General features: G+C 36.3%; 1 protein-coding gene across 1 annotated transcript in view; it reads left to right on the top strand.

Moving 5' to 3' along the window:
- The window catches only part of Tmem87b (transmembrane protein 87B), a 73,342-nt gene extending 54,153 nt beyond the window's left edge, over positions 1-19,189 (top strand). Inside the window, exons 19-23 of the mRNA XM_010638183.2 lie at positions 678-751; positions 13,162-13,235; positions 14,913-14,965; positions 17,847-17,877; positions 18,764-19,189. Of these exons, the coding sequence (XP_010636485.2) occupies positions 678-751; positions 13,162-13,235; positions 14,913-14,965; positions 17,847-17,877; positions 18,764-18,823 (292 nt within the window). The 3' untranslated portion in view covers positions 18,824-19,189. The remainder of the gene's footprint in view (positions 1-677; positions 752-13,161; positions 13,236-14,912; positions 14,966-17,846; positions 17,878-18,763) is intronic.
- Positions 19,190-19,933: the final 744 nt, after the last annotated feature.

Here is a 19,933-nt window from a genome sequence, read left to right as displayed (position 1 = left end):
GAGTTCCAGGTCAGTCTCAACTACATAGTGAGACCCTGTCTCACAAAAACAAACAAAAAAACAATGCTTTCTAGGGTTTTTTGGTTGTTGTTGTTTTGGTACCAAGGATCGAACATAGGACCTTGGGATTGTGAGGCAGGTGGTGACACCACTGAGCCTGAATTTCCAGCCCCTGACAGTTCTTTCTGGATAATATCAGACATCTATCCTTGGCAACCTTTTGTTAGTGTAATGCAAGGCAAATGCCCTTACTTTGATAGATTTTTGAGAGCAGAGTGTGATTACCCCGTAGATGTGGCTCCATTGGTGGACTTTTATCAAGTAGATTAGCACTTTCTCATTGATTAGGGAATAAACTGAAATGTGTTTGACAGGGAGGTAAGCCGAACCTGGAGAAAGTACAACTCAAATTTCCCTTCCCTGCAGGTTATATATTGAGAAATTGCTTTCTAGAAAGATTTTGCCTTATTTGGCTTTTACCAGCAGGATTTGAGGGTACCCGTTTGATATTTCACAATAATTTTTGCTAATTTAAGAGTAAAATAATTAAATTTTTATATTAATGTATGAGACTTTAAAATGTTTATTTCAAAATATGTACAGTGATTATTTTAGAGATAAGCTGAAAATTGAATGAGTTTAAACATCAGTCAGATTGCTCCTTATTTTTCACATAGATATGCCTTCATGCCCTTAATAGATGATTCTGATGATGAAGTTGAAGAATTCATGGTCACATCTGAAAATTTAAGTGAGTGATAACATTTTCTTTCTAAATAATCATTGTACATATTGTAACAAAGAAATATAAATGCCTTTATCAGTGATCCAAGGTCACACACATCATTTAAATGTTTTTTAATGAAATATTCTCAGAACTTTACAAAAGTTTACATATTTATTGTATATATTTACTTTATTACAGTAGATACTAACAGAAAGAAAAAGTCAGATCATGTGGTGTGAGCTTTTGTTACTCATTTGCTCTTATGGATAAAAGTAGGTACATGGTTTTTCATGAGAATGGTTTGAGATATATTCTACTTCGTGCCTAAATTATATTCATCTTAATGATGACTGCTGGATTTCTGTGAATTGTCTGCCCTTACTTTTTTAAAGGTACGCATACATACAATTTCTTGTTCCTGCCCAAATCATTTCTAATTATAGTTTTAGTGCTATTTTCATTATTTTTCTAAATCTACAGCACATTTTATCTTTTGGTTAATTTTACCCTGATATTCTAATTAAAGATGTATGAAGGCTGTCATCTACTACGAAGTCTTTCATGTTTTTCTGACTCTTAAAAAAGGAAACTGGAGGGCAGGGGATTTAGCTCAGTGGTTTTGCTGCCTGCCTTGCAAGCGCAATAAACCCCTGGTACCAAAAAAAAAGGAAACTGGACAGCTTACTCACAGTTAATGTATTAAGATTCAGTGCATTAAGGTTCTGGCTTAGAGAAATATTGGGGTGAATTGTATCAGATAGACCTTCTGGTTGGTAGCTAGTATAAACTCAGACAAAATATTGGAAAAAGAAATAATAACTGAAGGCATTGGAGAGCAACAAGAAAGTAGACAGAAACTGAAGGGCATTTGCTTGCTGACAGAGGCAAGTGCAGCCTTTGTAAGTCCCACACTTGCAGAGCTTTCATTCTGAGTACACTGTCATTGATGTGCTGATACAGAGCACCAGGAGGGTGTAGACTTACTGATATCAGGAGTGAGAAGCTAGAAATTGTGGCTATAAATGGCTAGAAATTAAAGGGAGAAATCAAGAACACAGCCACAGAAAGAGAAACCCCAAAGTTTATACAGTTCTTTAAATCTTAGCTAATGCCTGAACTGAATATATACGAAGGAAGATGCTAGTGATAAAAGAGAAAAACAGCCATTATTCTGAAGAGTGTAACAAAGATTTTAGTAAGTAGCTGCCCACTATAGCATTTGAAAGTCAAGTCTCAGCAAGTTAAAAGGGCTTGCCAGATGTGGTGACACACTGAGGCAGCAGGGTCACTTGAGTTTGAAGCCAGTCTGGCTTACAAAGAGAGGCCTGAACTACAGTGAGACCCTGTCTCAAAAAGGAGTGTGGGGGACTTGCACAACACCTTGGGCTTTCCATTGAAACTCCTGGAAGGGCCATTCCTTAAAGTGAGAACCACATTCCATGACCGCTGGAATTCTCTTTGGAACTAAAGCTGAGCTAAAATAAGACTATTCTAATAAAATATAAAAGCAGTTTCTGCAAGATCAAAGTGACCCAGCAACTTTCAATGTCTGTTAGAACAAAAAGTGCAGCATTTTTCAGAGGAAGCTAAGAGAATACAGTGTCTATATGATAACACCTAAACTGTCCAGTATACAATAATAAATTACTATCATGGGAAGAAACTGGAAACAGACACATAGTTAATGGAAAAATAATCAGCCATAGAAAGGATCTAAAAGTGACCCAAATATTAAAATTAACAAGAGGACTTTAAAAATGTAACTATTATAAATATGTAAAAAATTTACAGAAAGATTAATGAGGACAAAGGAGAGATATGGAAGCTGTAGAAGAAAAAAAGGGAAAGAAAGAAGGAAGGACCAAATAAAACTGTAGTAGAACTGAAAAGTTAACTTCATTGGATTTGATTAACAGCAGATGGGTAGATTGTATGCACAGAATAAAAGACAGTGAGATTTTTTTTCCCTAGTGCTGGAGGATCGAACTCAGGACTTTGCACTTGTAAGGCAGGCAGTGGTACCACTGAGCTAGATCCCCAGCCCAACCGTGAAATTTTTTATGCTGCAAATTAGAGACAAAGATAATGACTTGTGAGCAGTACTAAGCATTCTAACATGCATAAGTGAACTACAGAAAAGGAAAGGGAATGAGGAATAAAAAAAGTTATAAAAATATTGGCCAGGTAATTTCCAAATTGATCAGTAATACCATCCTACCAATCAATGAACCTCAAACAAAAGAAATACAAAGAATAACATATGTAGACATTGTGGTTACTGCTGGATATCAAAGACAAAAATTTTAAAAGAAACTAGAGAAAGAAGATATTCTAGATTCTGAAGAACAGTTAAGTCCTGAAGATGATGGAATAACATTCTTAAAATAATGAAAGAAAAAAACTTGCCAACAGAGAATTCTGCATCCAGAAAAATGATTTTTAAAAAAGGAAGGTTCAATAAAGATATTTTCAGATAAATGAAAGGTCCAAACATTGGTAGGCCCAGCCTAGGAAAAATTCTAAAGGAAATTTGTTAGAATGAAGAAACCAGTTTGAAATTCAACTTTAAAGAAACAAAGTAAGTGTACTGGCCAGTACTCCCACTTGGGAGGCTGAGGCAGGAGGATCTCCATGAGTTCGAGGCCAGCCTGGGGTACCTAGTAAGTTCAATGCTAATCTGAACGTAAGACCCTGTCTCAAAAAGCAATAACAAAACAAAAAATACAACAAAAAAGAAAATAAAAGTACTGAAAATGGTGCATGCATGAGTATTTATGGAAGACTTTAATCGTTTAAAAGTTAATTGATCAACCAAATGTGGTGGTGCACTACTGTAATCCCAGCACTTGGGAGCACAAGACAGGAGGATCACAAGTTCAAATCTAAATAACTTAGGGCTGGGGATTTAGATCAGTGGCTCTGCTGCCTGCCTCACAAGTGCAAGGACCCAAGTTCGATCCCTGGTACCAAAAACAAAAAACAACAATGTCTAAATAACTTAGCAAGGTCTGTCTCAAAATTTAAAAAAAAATGTTTTTAAAGAATAGTGTAACTCAGAGCAAAGACCCTGGATTTAATGCCCAATACTACAAGAAAAAAAGGAAGGAAGGAATTTTCAGTGTTGTCCAGTGTTGGAAATGATAGGATATTATTGTAATAACGGTACCTAGGGAATATTATGAACAACTTTATCATAGTAAAAGGGAAATTTGGATTAAATAGACAAATTCATTGGAAAAAATTCAACAAAACTACCCTAATTTCTTTTTTTTTTTTTTAATATGAAGTAAAGTTCCAATAAAGCTTTATTTACAAAATCAGGTGGTTGGCTGGATATAGTCCATGGGCTGTTGTCTATTGTTTGCTTGCTGTATATTGCAGATCATTGTTCTAAATACCTAACAACAATCACACTTGAATTCTGAAGATGGAATCCTGCTGTTCCTGGCACAAGTGCTACAGTGTTTCCATTGACTTTTTTTCCCTTCAGTATTTGGGATTGAACCAGGGCCTTTGCACTGACATTGCACTAGCCCTTAATTTTTCTTTTGAAGCTATTAAACTACCATAATTTCAATTCTAATCTTAGGCCACTAAGTAAATCAGCCTATGTCTATTAAAGAAATTGGGTTCATAATTTAATATTTCCCATAAAGTACCAGGCCCAAATGGCTTCCCTAGTGAATCTTTCAAATATTTCATTAAGGAAGAAATACTCAGTCCTGTACAAAATTTAGCAGATAGAGAATAAGGGAATACTTCCTAACTTGCTTTTTTTTTGGTTTATTTTTTGGTTTTTTGAGACAGGGTCTCACTATGTAGTTGAGACTGACTTGGAACCCATTATGTAGCCCAGGCTGGTCTTGAACTCCCAGCAATCCTCCTGCCTCAGCCTCCCGAGTGCTGGGATTACAGGTGTGTGCCACCATACCTGGCTTCTTTTTTTGGGGGGTGGTACTAGGGATCGAACTCGGGCACTTGGGCTTGCAGGGCAGGTGGCAGGACCACTGAGCTAAATCCCCAGCCCCCAACTTGTTTTACAATGCCAGCATGACTTATATTCCAGGACATTGCAAGAAAAAAAATTACCAGTGTTACTGAGTAGAGACATAATCCTTTAAAAACATTAGTAAAGTCTAGTAAAGCATGGAAAGTCAGTTATCATCAAGAGGACTTTATCCGAGGGTTGCAAGCTTGTTTGAACATTTGAAAAATCACTCTATGTTACTCACCACATTAAGAGAATAAAGAAGAAAAATAATATTGCAGTAGATGCAAATCTTAAAAAACAATTCAACAAACTATAGAATGATATAAAAAACTACAGCTAAAATCATATTTAATAGCAAAATTGTGAATGATTTTACAAGATTGGGGACAAAATACAAGGATATCATCTTACCAGTTTGAGCATTGTGTAAGGTTTCCTGGCCATTGCAGAGACAAACAATATCCCACAGGTTGTGAAAGGCAGAAAGTATGGAAAAGAAGAAGTAAACTCTTTATTTACAGACCACAATATTACATGTATAAAAAAATCCAAGACATCTACAGAAGAGTATAGATAGCACTGATAAGTGACTCAAAAAACTGCAGAACATGTCTCCAGTACACAGATACTGTTTTTCTTACATAGTGTATCTGAATATAATTCATGGAAATTTGGTCTTCAAAATAATATTTAGTAATAAATTTAATAAAAGGTCTTAAAAAAATAAGTTCAAGCCAAGCTTGGGCAATTTAGTGACTTAGTGAGGCCCTACCTTAAAATTAAAAAGTGCTGGAGATGTAGCTCAGCACAAAGACCTTTGGTTCAATCCCCAGTACCTCAAACAAAACACCCCCCCCAAAAAAACGAATGTTTCAGCTGATTCTTAAATGTATATGGAAAAATGAAAGACTTAGAAATGTGCAAGCATTCATTAGATATGATATGGAAGAACCTTAAAAAACATGCTAAGTAAAAGAAACCAATCACAGGACGACAGATTGTGTGATTCCATAGAATTGGTACTGAATAGGGAAATCAGTGAGACAGAAAGTGTGGTCGTCAGGGGATAGAGGAAAGAATGTCGGCTAGTGGATACACACTTTCTTTTTGAGATCATGAAAAGTTTTTGAAAGGTAGTGAAAATTACATAACTAAATATCTTAAAAGTCCACTAAATTATGTACTTTAAAAGGGTTCATTTTATGGTTTGTAAATTTTATCTCAATAAAATAAAATTAATGGCTATATATTGATTGGAAGACAGTGACTTCAAATGGTAGCCATTTTTTGGGGGGATGCTATTGTGAAGGGAGTTGTTTATACAGTTCCTTTTTCAGTTAGTCTGTGTACAGGAAAGCTATTAATTTTTGTATGTTCACCTTGTATCCATCTGCTGTACTGATTTTGGTTATTGAGTCTGGAAGACTTAGTGGCATTCTTGGGTTCTCTTTATCGAGTATCATATCATGTGCAAATAATGACAGTTTGATTTCTTTGTTTCCTATCTTTATTCCTCTTATTTTTTTTTCTCGTCTAATTGCTGTGGCTGTTTCCAAAACTATATTGAAGAGGATTGTTGATAGTGGACATCCTTGTCTTGTTCCTGATTTTAATGTGAAGGATTTCAGTTTTTGACCATTTAGTATGATATTAGCTGTTGGTTTTTCTTAGATGGCTTTTATCAGGTTGAGGTAGAGACCATCTATTCCAAATTTTTGTAGGTTTTTTTTTTTTTTATCATGAATGGGTATTGGATTTTGTCAAATGCTTTTTCTGCATTTACTGAGATGATCTTACGGTTTTTGCTCTTGGTTCTGTTAATATAGTGTATTACATTTATTGATTTGCATGTGTTGAACCATCCCTGCATACCTGGGGTGAATCCCACTTGGTCAGGGTATATGATCTTCTTGATCTTCTGCGTTCTTTTTGCCAGGTTCTTATTAATGGTTTTTGCGTCTGTGTTCATTAATGAGATTGACCTACAGTTCTCTCTTTTTCGGTTGAGCCTTTCTCTGCTTTTGTTATCCAGGCGATGCTTGCCTCCAGGAATGAATTTGTGAGTATTGCTTCCCTTTCAATTTCACTGAAGAGTTTCAACAGTAATGGCAATAGCTCTTCTCTCATTGTCTGGTAAAATTCAGCAGTATAGTTATCAAGGCCCGGGCTTTTCTTAGTTGGTAAGTTTTTAATTATGTTTTCAATTTCATTCAATGATCGTGGGTTGTTTAGAATTTTTAGGTCTTCTTCATTAAACTTGGTAATTTATATGTATCTAGGAATCTGTCCATTACTTTTGTGTTTTCCATCTTATTGGCGTATAGATTCTCAAAGCAGGTATCGATGATCCTCTGTATTTCTGCTGGTTCCATTGTAATTTCACCCTATTCATTCCTAATTGAATGGATTTGGTTCTTTTCTGTCCTTTTTTTTGGAAAGTTTGGCTAAGGGTTTGTCAATTTTTTTTATTTCAAAGAACCAACTTTTAGCTTCATTTATTTTTTGTATTCTTTTAGTCTCCATTGCATTGATTTTTGCTCTGATCTTTATAATTTTTTCCCTCGTATGAGCTTTGGGTTTGTCCTCTTCTTTTTCTAGAAGCTTGAGCTTCGGCATCAGGTTATTTGAGCTCACTCTGTTTTCCTAATATGAGTATTCACTGCTATGAATTTCCCTTGCTTTCATTGTGTCCCATAGATTCCAGTATTTTGTAGTGACATTGTCATTTAATTGTAGAAACTGTCTGATTTCTTTTTCAACTTCCTCTGTGACCCATTGGTTATTCAGAAGTGTTTTGTTCAACTTCCATGTGTTTATGAAATTCTTGTGGTTTCTTTTGCTAATGATCTCCAATTTCATTGCACTATGGTCTGATAATATAGAGGGGATAACTTCAGCTCCTTTACACCTACTTAAACATGTTCTGTGAACAAGTATGTGGTCTCTTTTGGAGAATGACCCATGTGCAGCTGAAAAGAATGTATTCTGATTTTGTGGGGTGGAACACTCTATAAACATTTGTTAAGTCCTTTTGTTCAAGAGTTTGGTTCAGTTCTAGTATTTCATTGTTGCTTTTTTTGTTTGTAAGTTTTTAATTATGTTAGTTGATCTATTTGTGGTAGTGGGGTATTGAGATCCCCCACCACTATTGTATTAGTGCTTATTTAATTTTTAATGTCTGTTAATAATTGTTTTACATAATTGGGCACACTAGTATTTGGTTCATATATATTTATGATTGTCATCTCTTTCTGTTAGATTGTTCCCCTTACAAGGAAAGGCCTTCTTTGCCTCTTAATTACAGTTAGTTTAAAATACATTTAATCTTTTTTTTTTTTGTACCAGGGATTGAACTCAGGTCCTTGTGCTTGCAAGGCAGGCGGCGGAACCACTGAGCTAAATCCCCAGTCCTGAAATCCATTTAATCTTCAAATAGGATAGCTACTCCTGCTTTTGGGTGGGTTGGGGGTTCCTGTCACATGGAATATTGTTTTCCACCCTTTAACTTTCAGCCCGTGAGTTTCTTTTTCAGTTAAGTGTATTTCTTGTATGAAGCATATTGTTGAGTCTTGCTTTTTGATCCATTCTACCAGTCTATTTCTTTTTATTGGTGAATTGAGACCACTAATATTGATGGTTAAAACTGATATATGTTGATTTATCCTTTCCATGACCTTTTGGATTCTTAACCCTTTGCATTTAATTTGTCTTGCCTGTTGAATTCATTTTGCTGAGCTTCCTGGGGTTGTGATCCTCTTTGTCTTTTCCTAGTATATTGTTTAAAATTTTTTGGAGTGCTGGTTTGCTATTCATAAAGTTCCTCAGGTACTCTTTGTCATGAAAGTATCTTATTTCTCCATCGGTTCTGAAAGATAGTTTTGCAGGGTACATTGGACTGAGTTGGAGGTTGTTTTTTTTTGGTACAGGGGATTGAACTTGGGTCCTTGCACTTGCAAGGCAGGCCACTGAACCTCTGAGCTAAATCCCTAGCCTGGAGGTTATTTTTCTTTAGGGTTTGAAATATGTTACTTGCCTTGAGGGTTTTTGTTGAGAAATTTGCTGTGATTTCTGATGTGGTTTCCTTTGTATATGATTTGTTTCTTTTCTCTTAACTGCCTATAGAATTTTGTTCTTATGTTGGGTTTCTGAAATCTTAACAATTATGTACCTCTGTAGATTTTTTTGGATCATGACTAGTTGTAATCCTTATCTGTATATCAAGTTCTTTTTCCCTGCTTGGGAAGTTTTCTGCCATTACTTTTGTGAATATATATATATATTTTTTTTTATGTTGTTTGCACTCTGTCCTATTTCTTCATTAACTCTGATCAGTCTTATGTTATTCTTTGCATCATCCAGTAGCTGGATTGATTTCTCATGGTCCCTTACTATTTTTAAGAAATCTTTCTTTTCCTGGTCACTAATTACAACTTGTCTTCTATGTTTGAAATTATATCCTCACATTGGCTTGTTCTGCTGTGTAAACTTTCAGTGAAGTTTTTTGTTTTGTTTTGTTTTGTTTTTGGTACTGGGGATTGAACTCAGCCGTGGAAGCACTGAGCTAAATCCCTGGCTCTGAGTGAAGTTTTTAATCTCCTGGAAATCTGTTTGCATTCCTTTTTTGTTTTGTTTTATTTTTTGGTACTGGGGATCAAACTCGGGGCCTTGCACTTGCAAGGCAGGCAGTGGAACCACTGAACTAAATCCCCAGCCCTGCATTTCTTTTTTAGGGATTCCATTTGTGTCCTATGTTGGGATTCCATCATGTTCCTGAGCTCCTCTTTTTTTTTGGTCTGAGTCTGCTCTAGATTTATTAATCATGCCTTGCACTATGGACACAATCTCTGTTGTTACCTGAGAATTTTTTTCTGATTTCATTTTTTTTCACATCTTTCATTGCCACTTCAGAGTCCAGGTGGTTGAGTATCAGATTGTTCCATTTTTGTTTCCCTTTGTGGTTGCCTTATGTGATCTGGATGTCTTGTGTTTGGACTTATTTATGTTCTTCTCACTTCAACAGATGCAGCCTGCTGTGCTGTTGTTGAGGCAACTTTTTGCTCACCCAGTGGTCTTCAGTTCTCAGCAAGCCACCAAGCAGCCTTTTCTCTGTTGCTCACCAGTACACCAGTTCCTTTGTTTAGTGTGGTGGCCTTCTGGATTCCTGCACTGTCCTGTTGTCCGGGTGGGGTTCTGGCTGGGCCCTGTGCACACTTGGGATGGTATCTTGGTGTGCCTCTGCCTAGCGCCTGCCCTCCTTCTTAACTAGTCTGGGAGGGCCTTTGGCTGGGGGCTCTACACCCCAGTCGCTGGTGTCTGCATGGGTTTCTGACTAGGGTCTGTGCACACTTACCAATGGTATCTGGGTGGGCCTCTGGCTGTTGTTGGGGCACCTGTGCAGCTCTTTTCCTGGTGTGTCTTTGGCTGAGCCCTGTGGGCCTAAGCAGCCAAGGTCGGGTCTAGGCCCTGGCTGGACCTGCCTGCAGCCATGCCACTCTGGTGCACACCAGCTCCTCACTGGGATCTGGGCACACTTACCAATGGTTTTGGGGTGGGCCTCTGGCTGTTGCTTGTAAACCTGTATAGCTCTTTTCCAGGTGGGTCTTTGGCTTGTTTGACAGTTTATTATAAAGCAAAACTTAAGAGTCAGGTATGGTGGCATACACACATAATCCAGCATCAAGAGGCTGGACAGGAGGGCAAGTTTGAGGCCACCTTGAGCTACACAGTATTCAAGACCAGCCTGAACTACATAGGAAAATCCTGTCCCAAAAAAAGAAAGGAAGAAAAGATACGAGGGCATATTAGCAGATTTTTCTTTTTCTTTTTTTTTTTAATTTTTGTTTTTAGTGGACCTGGGGGGATTGAATTCCTGCTAGGCAAGTGTTCTACCATTGAGCTATATGCCCAGCCTTTTTTATAATTTTATTTTGTGCCCAGGCTGGTCTCAAATTTGTGATCCTCCTGCCTCAGTCTCCTAAGTGACAAAGATTACTGATCTTTGCTAACACATGCATCAACAGTAGCTTTAATCTTAATAGTCCAAATTGGGAAATAACACAAGTGTCCATCAGTGGGTATGTGGATAAAGAAATTGTGACATATCCATACAGTGGGATACTCTTTAGTGATGAAAAATAGCCAACGTTCTATAACATGAACTAATTTTAGAAATCTTTATGTTATAAGAAAGTAGCCAAATTTTAAAGAATGTAGATTCTGTAGATTATGGTTCTATATATGAAGTTCAGGAACAGACAAAATGAGCTATAGTTTTTGCTTCTAGAGAATTGATTAGAAATGAACATAAAGAATGTTCTGTGGATTTTGGAGATGTTTTATTTTGCTGTGCTGGAGATTGAAGCTCATGCATGCTAAGTAAAGCACTCTACCATTGAGCTACATTCCATCCCTGAAAATGTGAAATATTTTGATTGGAATGGTAGTTATACAATTATATGGGATGAGTTGGTTTTTTTTCTTTTTGGTACAGGGGATTGAATTTGGGTCCTTGCACTTGTGAGGCAGGCTGTGGAACCACTGAGCTAAATCCCCGGCCCAGTTATATAATTATGAATGATTGTCATATCTCTTTAGTGTGTGACTTAAAATTTTTATACCGTATATAAATATACTACAATTTACAAAAGTTAATATATTGCCCCTCTGAGAAATACTGGGATTCCAGTCCTCCCTGGAAACATTTGTAGATTAAGGAATCTCAGCTTGTTTCATTATATCAACTTTTATTAGTACCAATTGTATTTTATTAGTACCTTTATATTAGTACCAATTGTCCTAGTTTAGGGAGGAGTAGTATTTGCAAATTACTGGAATAAACTGTGGATGCCTTTATATTAGTACCAATTGTCCTAGTTTAGGGAGGAGTAGTATTTGCAAATTACTGGAATAACAAAAGTGAATGTTTGCTGGGTATGGATTATGTATCAGGCACTTTATGTGCTAACTTTGTAACTCTATGAAGTAGATTATACCTTATTCTCATTTTGTAGTTAGCAATGTGGAGTCACAGAAAGTTAATTGCTGCCCAATATTATACAGGAAGTGTCAGAGTTATATGTGATGTGGGTTAGTTCCAGGCCCAAGTTCTTGATCCTTTGGAGGCACTGCTAACATAAAGAAGAGCCTTGGTCATATATGAAGAATCTCTTTTTCTTCCCAAGTCCATAAGCACATTGCAACAGTTTATACACCAAGGAAGTAAAAAATACCCAAAGATAGGTTTTAACACATTCCCAATAGGGTTGTAATGTGTTTCTGCTGGGCAGCTTGAGCCACTGGTGGTACATGCTTGACTGTTCTAAAAGGTGGCTTTTTATTAATTTTATTAGTAAAAAGGTTGATTAAAGTGATTAGAACCATTTGTACCACCAGTGGTACAAGTTGCCTGATGGTATCAAATTTAAGATGAACATGTTCCCGCCGGCTTGAATTAAATTTGATACTGCAAATCCTATAGATTCTTTTAAATTCTTAAAGCTTAAAATAAACAATCTACAATTTTGTTCCTGTGTTTGAATTACTCTAAAGCTAGGCTTCAAACTTACAAACCCGGTTGTTCTGATAAACAGTTGTCAAAATCTGATCCTGGATGACACCATGTTAGGGGAACTAAGCCAGGCATAGGAAGACAAATATTACATGTTCCCAATCATAGTAGATCATGTCATAGATGTGGAACATAGAATAGTAATTGCCAGAGGCTGGGAAAGGGAGACGGAGAGGGAAGAGACAAAGGTTGGTTAACAGGCACAAATTATAGTCAAACCAGAGGAATAAGTCCTAGTGTTCTATAGCATGGCAGGTGACTATAGTTAGCAACAATTTACTGTATTTCAGAATAGCTAGGAGACAGGACTTTGAATGTTTCCAGCACACAAGAATGATAAATGTTTAAAGTGAAGGTTACATGAATACCTTGACTTAATACATTGTATACATGAAATATCACAGTGTGCCTCATAAATATATATAATTTTATAAAATCAGTTAGTTTTTTCCATACCTCTTTCCTGGTACCAAGGTTTGAACTCAGGACCTTGCACTTGTGAGGCAGGCATGGTGCCAATGAGCTAAATCCCCAGCCCTCCATACCTGTTTCCTACATTTCCATTTTAAAACAAGACTGTCAGCCGGGTGTGGTGGCGCACGCCTGTAATCCCAGCACTCAGGAGGCTGAGGCAGGAGGATCGCTGTGAGTTCGAGACCAGCCTGAGCTACATAGCGAGTTTCAGGTCAGTCTCACTACATAGTGAGACCCTGTCTCAAAAAACCAAAAAAAATAAAACAAGCACTGTGCTCTAAGTTATCACAACTAACTGTTCTTTAGAAGAAAATAATTTTTCCTTAATGGGTTATTAAATGTGAAGTTATAAAGGAAGATATTATTTTAAAATCTTAAATATTTCTGTGTTTCTCATTGTAGCTGAAGGAATAAAATTAAGAACTTCAAAAACAGTTTCCAATGGAATAGCTAAACCTGCTACTTCTGATAATTTTGTGAGTATAGTGTATATTTAATAGAGTCGATCTTCAGTACTTTAGAAATCTATATGTGTGTCATAGTTGAGGATCCTCTGGAACTTATTAGAGAAAACCCTGGCCCTGCCCCAAACCTGCAGAGGCTGGATGTGCTTCCTCACTAGGTTCTATAGGTCGTTCCCGTGCACGGTAAAGATGGGGAAGCTGTGTTACAGGAAAATCTTGTGTTAACTTTTTAGCATAGTAAGTGATTTTTGCTGCCATTTTGAATAACATTTGTTATCTTTTGGGGAAAAGACTTTGTGTTAACCTGTATAGTTACCAAAGTCATCCGGTTTTTGACTTGGAACCTCTCTCTAAACTGTCTCATCATGTATATGCAGGTATTTCAGAATCTGGAAGCTTTTGGCCACAAAGATTTTAGATAAGGAATATTTATCCTGTATTACATTTTCAGTGTAGGGCTGAGGATGTAGCCCATTGCTAAAGTGTTTTTCTTTTTTCTTTTTTTTTTTTTCTCGCTCTGTACTGGGGGGCCAGGGATTTATCTCAGTGATTATGCCACCTGCCTTGCAAGCACAAGGACCCGAGTTTGATCATTGGTACCTACCCCCCCCCAAAAAAAAAAATCCATACTGGGGATCAAACTCTGGACCTTGCGCTTGTGAAGCAGACAGCGGAACCACTGAACTAAATCCCCAGGCCTAAAATGTTTTCCTAACACACATGAGGCTCTGCTTAAACCTCAGCTCTGGAGATTAAGTAATAATGATAATAATAGTAATAATAATTATTATGTATTAGGCATTTTCCTTATTTTAGTGATATCAGTTTATTTTTAAGCTCAATATTTGCAGATATGTCAAGATAATAACTTTATTTCTCTAACTGTAGTTAGTACTTAATTGATCAGAAGTCACTGAGCTTACTGCTCATTAAACTGATCTCTACCTGAGACTCAAAGATTGGGGATTCCTTAAAATTCATACTGTCTCTCTGTAAGTGGGCAAAGTGTGATTAATACGAGAGCTAGAGCATTCCATGTAGCCAGGCAAACAATAAAAATGTTTTTGATATATATTTCAAAATATTTGATATCTTTTTTTTTTCCTCAATGAAATAACTGTAGGCAACTTTTTGTTAGGAAAATAGAATGTAGGCACCGCAGCTGTCCTGCTTTTCTTATCCCCTAAAGGAGTATGAACATAAAAATAACTGATACAAATAAGTAGGCTTTGATAAAGTTAAATTACTTTTACCATCATCCTTTTCTCTTGAAGTCATAAACTCATAAGAACATGAACAATTAGGAGGCATAACAATTTCAGAGAAGCAAAAAATCAGTACAAATCAATGTTCTTGTTATTTTTTAACTTAGCACACTGTGCTTTTAGTATAGTTTTTAAGGACAAAAAAATAACACCTGTGTCAACATTGTTTCTGCTATAGTTTCTTGGGACAAAAGAATAATAGCTATGTATCCAACTAAAGCTAAAAAGTACAGAACTGTGAAATCAATTTTTAGTTTACCCTTTTATGAAAATATGACATAATTTCTAAGAGACATATAGTATGTAGCAAGTAAAAGAATTTCATGCATTTGAATTTAAATACTTAAAGCTTGCATTGTACTAAAAAAATTCTGCTTTCAAGTGATATGAAGCAAATGTTAAATATAAGTATTTATTTCTACAGGATGAAGATTTGAAGTGGGTGGAAGAAAATATTCCCTCTTCATTCACAGATGTGTAAATATACTCTTATCCTCTCTTTTTTTCTTTTTCTTTTTTGTTTTTGTACAGGGGATCAAACTTGGGACTTTGGACTTGTGAGACAGGCGGTGCACTGAGCTAAATCCCTGGCCCTAAATATCCTCTATTAAAAATCTGAATTTAGGCTATCTTCACAGTATGGCTGTCATACTGTCAGCATGCTTTTCAAACCCCACACCTCTGTGTTCTTGTAGGGCCCCCTCTCCTATGAATGAAATGATAGCACAAACAAAGCTTGACTTAGCCTCTTTCTTCTTTCTTTTTCATTATACAACTACTTTAATCATAATGGCCTATAATAGACTGTAACCTTTTCTGATTTATAGTTAACAGTATCATTATTTTGTTTTAATTTTTTATGATGGAAAAGTTCAAACATACTTAAAATTTTAACACACACACACACACACACATAGCCGTAATGTCATGTATTATGGGGAAGTTTTTTGTTTTATTTTGCTTTGTATTTGTGGGGAGAAGCTTTTGGAGGACCAACATGAACACAGGAAAAATAGAGCTTAAGGAATATCCCCTCTGGGAACATTGACTTATTAAGGTTTCTCTTTCTCTGTGTCTTGTTTGATAAGGATTTCAGATAGTTGTTTTCACATTAAAGAGTCAGAATATATTCTTAACTTTCCTTGTTTCCATTTGGTTCCTACTTGGACATTTTCTGATATTCCTTTTGCCTGAAGAATTTTTTTTATATTTCTTCAAGTTGAAAAATTCTTGAAACGAGTCTGTCAAATTTGCCGGGAAAATTCTTTGCTTTACTGTTTTTGAAAGGTATTTTTGCTGTGTGTAGAATTCTTGGTTGATTTTTTTTTTTCTTTCAGTACTTCAGACTGTTACTTAAATGTCTTCTTATTTTCAGAATTCCAGAAAAGCCAGCTTTAGTTCTTCATCTCTCTTAAAAGTTATGTAGGCTTTGATTTATGTGGTTGATTGGCTAACTTTTTTTTTTTTTTTTTTTTTGGTACCGGGGATTGAACTCAGGACCTTGCCCTTGCAAGGCAGTTGGGGTGCCACTGAGCTACATCCCAGCCCTTGATCATCTGACTTTAAGATTTTCCTTTTTAATTTTCATTACTATGAATATATGAATCTAGGAGTGTGTTTGTGTGTGTGTGTGTGTGTGTGTACATGTGCACTCACACATGCACAAGCATGTATTTTCATTTCTCTTGGAAAATACCTGGAAGTAGAGTTGATGGATCATATAATAACTCCCTTTTAACATTTTGAGGAAATGCTAAGCTCTTTTCCAAAGCAGCTGCATTGTTGTATATTTCTATCAGTAGTATGTAAAGATTCTAATTTCTGCATACTTCTGTCAGCACTTATTATTGTCCACCTTTTTTATCTCAGCAGCCATGAAGTAGTATCTCATGTGCTTTTCAGTAAATGGAACTTGAACTGTCTTGTAGAGAGACTGGTATTAAGTGGTAACTAAAATTCATGCATATCAAGTCTGTGCAGAATAGGAACTAAAACTAACAGTGCACTATTACACTTTTTTCTTATAACAGAAGAGGAAAACGTGTACATCTTCTTTTATACTTACCCATATATTAGTATTTGTTACCTCTCTGCACATCTGAGCAAAGAGCTTTCTCCTGTAGATCTTTCTTTAGTATTCTTTGCAGCATAGGTTTGCTAACAAATTCTGTCTCACTTGTGTGAAAATACATTTATTTTGCTTTCCATCTTAAAGACTAGTTTTGTTGGATGTAGAAATCTTGCCTGACTTTTGCTTGAGCATGTCCAGCATATTGTTCATGACTTTCATATTGTAGCTGTGGGTGGAGACTTTCCCTTCAGGCTCTCCTCTGCACAGCTGTGTTGTACACTGAAGCTAGATTAAGCTTCCTGGAACATTTTCACACACGTCTTCTTGTCCATATTTTCCTTCCTGGGCAAATATGTTGTGTACCACCCCAGTCCCCAGCATCCAAGCAGTGGTAATAATGAAACAGAAGTTAAACAAATGCCTGATTCTGTAAATACCACCTTCCATAATATGTTTATTTGTCCCTCTTAAATTCTCACAGAAGTATGTGAAATTAGGGTTTTCTCAATAAATGGCAAATCACCACTCAGATACCTTATGCACCTGGTCAAAGGAAGAATAGCAAGGGATTAAAAAGTAAATATAGCTGGAGATCTATTGTATTTCTATTTATTTATTTGTATGTTTTTAGCCATTGTTATTCCTCCAGTAGATAAGTCAGTGGTGGCAAACCTATGTGCCACAGCTAGCGAAAGGTTCACCATCACTGACAGAGGATCGGGGACTGCTGATTGTATGCTATATATGTTTCCATTTTGAGATTTCAGTCAACCTTGAACAGTTTTTAAAGGAACGGTTTTTAAGAACACTTTCTTAAAAGTACACACATTGTAAGTGAGTATATAGCTCATAAAATTGTTAAAATGAATTCATTAGTGTAATCAGCACCCAGATCAAAAAGGAGAACATTACTAATTCCCTCAAAACTTCCTAATTTCCCTGTCAGATAGGGAGCCCACTTTTCCATAGGTACTGATATCTGTTAACTGTAGATTCTGTTGTTTTTTGAAATTCTGTACCTCAATAGCTAGTCAGTTTTCTCAGCTATGTAGTTTTCTATTGTATAAATATAACACATTTTATTCATTTGGATTGTTTTCCGTTTAGGTCTATTAAGAACAGTGCTGTGTGGAAATTCTTCTATTAGTGAGCCTAGGTGTTTCCTTCTGTTAGTTGTGTATGTTTAGGAGTGACAATTGCTGGGCCATAGGATAGTCCTGTATTCAACATTCATGGGTTCACTAGCCTTATTTTAATAACATTGTCACTTTTTTCCTTTTATTTTAGAGCACTCCCCGTGTTAGTGGATTCAGATGAGGTAACATGTTTTTACTTATTTCTTTAGAGTTGTTATTTTCACAAAGAAAGATATTCTTGAAAGTTACCTTTTTAAATGATTATTAGTCGAGCAGATAGACGGCTACTGTGATAAAGTGGCAAAGATTTGTGGATAAAATCCTTGTTTCATACAGAAGCAAGAGAAGTGTTGGTGTAAAAGAGAAGGATTATTTATGAAACTTTTAGTGGTTTTCTAAGGTTTTTGGATATACGTAAGAGTTTAGGAGATTTTAAAGTGGCAATTTAATATCTGATACTTGTTGATACTTGCTGGGGGTGTTGAGTTTGTCTCATTTTCATAAATTAAGCTGGAAACTTGAATAGAAGATGTAGATTTAGGATAGTTAAAAAAAACATGTCAGTCAACTGAATGTTGAAGGGTAGCCCAAGGCAGAAAGAGGTATTAAATGTTAAGATTTAAAGGCTGGCGGGGTGTATGGAAAATTCGTTCATACAAAGCAAGAGTGCAGACAGCGTGCTAGATTCCGTGAGAGTCAGTGTGGTAGCTACAGATCCTGAGGTAGCTAGAGCTGTACACTAGGAAGATGAGGGAAATGAGTTTGCATCAGTGTGTTGATTTGACTGTAGCAGGATAGCAATGTTTGAGATGTCCTTGCTATTCAGCATTAAACTTGAGGATGTATAACTACAAAAAGCTGTTATATAATTACTTTTAAAGGAGCATTTCAGTTATTTACCTGATAAACAATTGATTTATAATTTCAAATATACATTAAGTGAGATGAATTCCCGGACGTCTATACCTAAGAGCACCATCCTGGCTCCATCTCTACCCACACTGGAGAATCTTAAGGTTCCAGAAGCAGTGTCAACATTTTCATGCATCTTTCTTTTTTTTCTTGTAGGAAATTATGACCAGATCTGAAATGGCTGAAAAAATGTTTTCTTCAGAAAAGATAATGTGATTGGACCTTGTATGATTGAAACCAAGTTAATGGTAAAGGACTGTCTTTCCTCAGGCCTCAAAAAGCTTTGTGTTGATATAGCATAGTAAGTTCTTACTGTGTTATCTTGAAAATCCGTGTATTAAAATGAGGAATTCGGGTGGTGGGAAGGTTCTGTGATGTCCTTAAAGCTGACTGTTAAATGCAGTTTAATCTCCATTGAATTACCTGGATTTGGAAAAAATCTGAGAAAAGTAGTATTACCATAGAGATGTATGCACAGATGCCTGCTAGTTGCCAATGGCAGGTCTGTGCATTTGGGTTTTGTCTCTTTTCTCTGGAAAGTATGACAGTTCCAGGTTTTAAAAAAAAATTTAAATAGGGCCAGGGGTTTGGCTCAGTGGTTCTGCTGCCTGCCTCGCAAGCGCAAGGGCCTGAGTTCAATCCCCAGTACCAAAAAAATAAAAATAAAAAATTTATATAAACGGGCCTGCTATAATTTCCACTCAGCTTTGAGATAGATGATGGTGTGATTCTTCTGAAGTGGAATATATCAGTGTCTCCATCTTTTGGATTTATAGATATCAGATGCAAAGATAATTTCCTTTTACTTTCATACTGAAATGACAACTTTGGAACATAGGCTTGTTTATATGTTTCATTTGCTTTATATGTTTATAGGTTTCATTTTGTTGTTAGTCCGCACAATGTAATATTGTCTGTAAATATTGCTATGCACATGGGATCATGGAGTGAAGTCTTCTCTAAGCTCAGGGGACACTAATGCACAAGAAGAGAAGTGTTGAGGGTCACTTCCAGAGATCTGCTCTAACACCGTCCCTGCCCTTGGGCCATGGGGACATATGCTGCTGCTGTGTTTGCCAGGGCAAGTTGTGCACACCTGGCCACGTGGCTCCCCCAAGTACACCCACTCAGACAGGTGGGACCCACACTCCTGGTGAGCCTTATGGAAACCAGAACTGTCATTTACATCATCTTGGTATTTTCTGTTTCATAATAAAAACATATTTAACTGAACAGTACATCACGGTTAATTTGTAATTAATTGAGTAACTTTCAGCAATATTTTACACCTTGTTATACTGTTTTGTAATGTGTGATTTAAATTTT

This window comes from Fukomys damarensis, unplaced genomic scaffold (assembly GCF_012274545.1).
Source record: "Fukomys damarensis isolate Sample0158 unplaced genomic scaffold, DMR_v1.0_HiC HiC_scaffold_9, whole genome shotgun sequence".
Lineage (NCBI taxonomy): Eukaryota > Metazoa > Chordata > Mammalia > Rodentia > Bathyergidae > Fukomys > Fukomys damarensis.
This window is presented reverse-complemented; position numbering and strand designations above follow the sequence as displayed.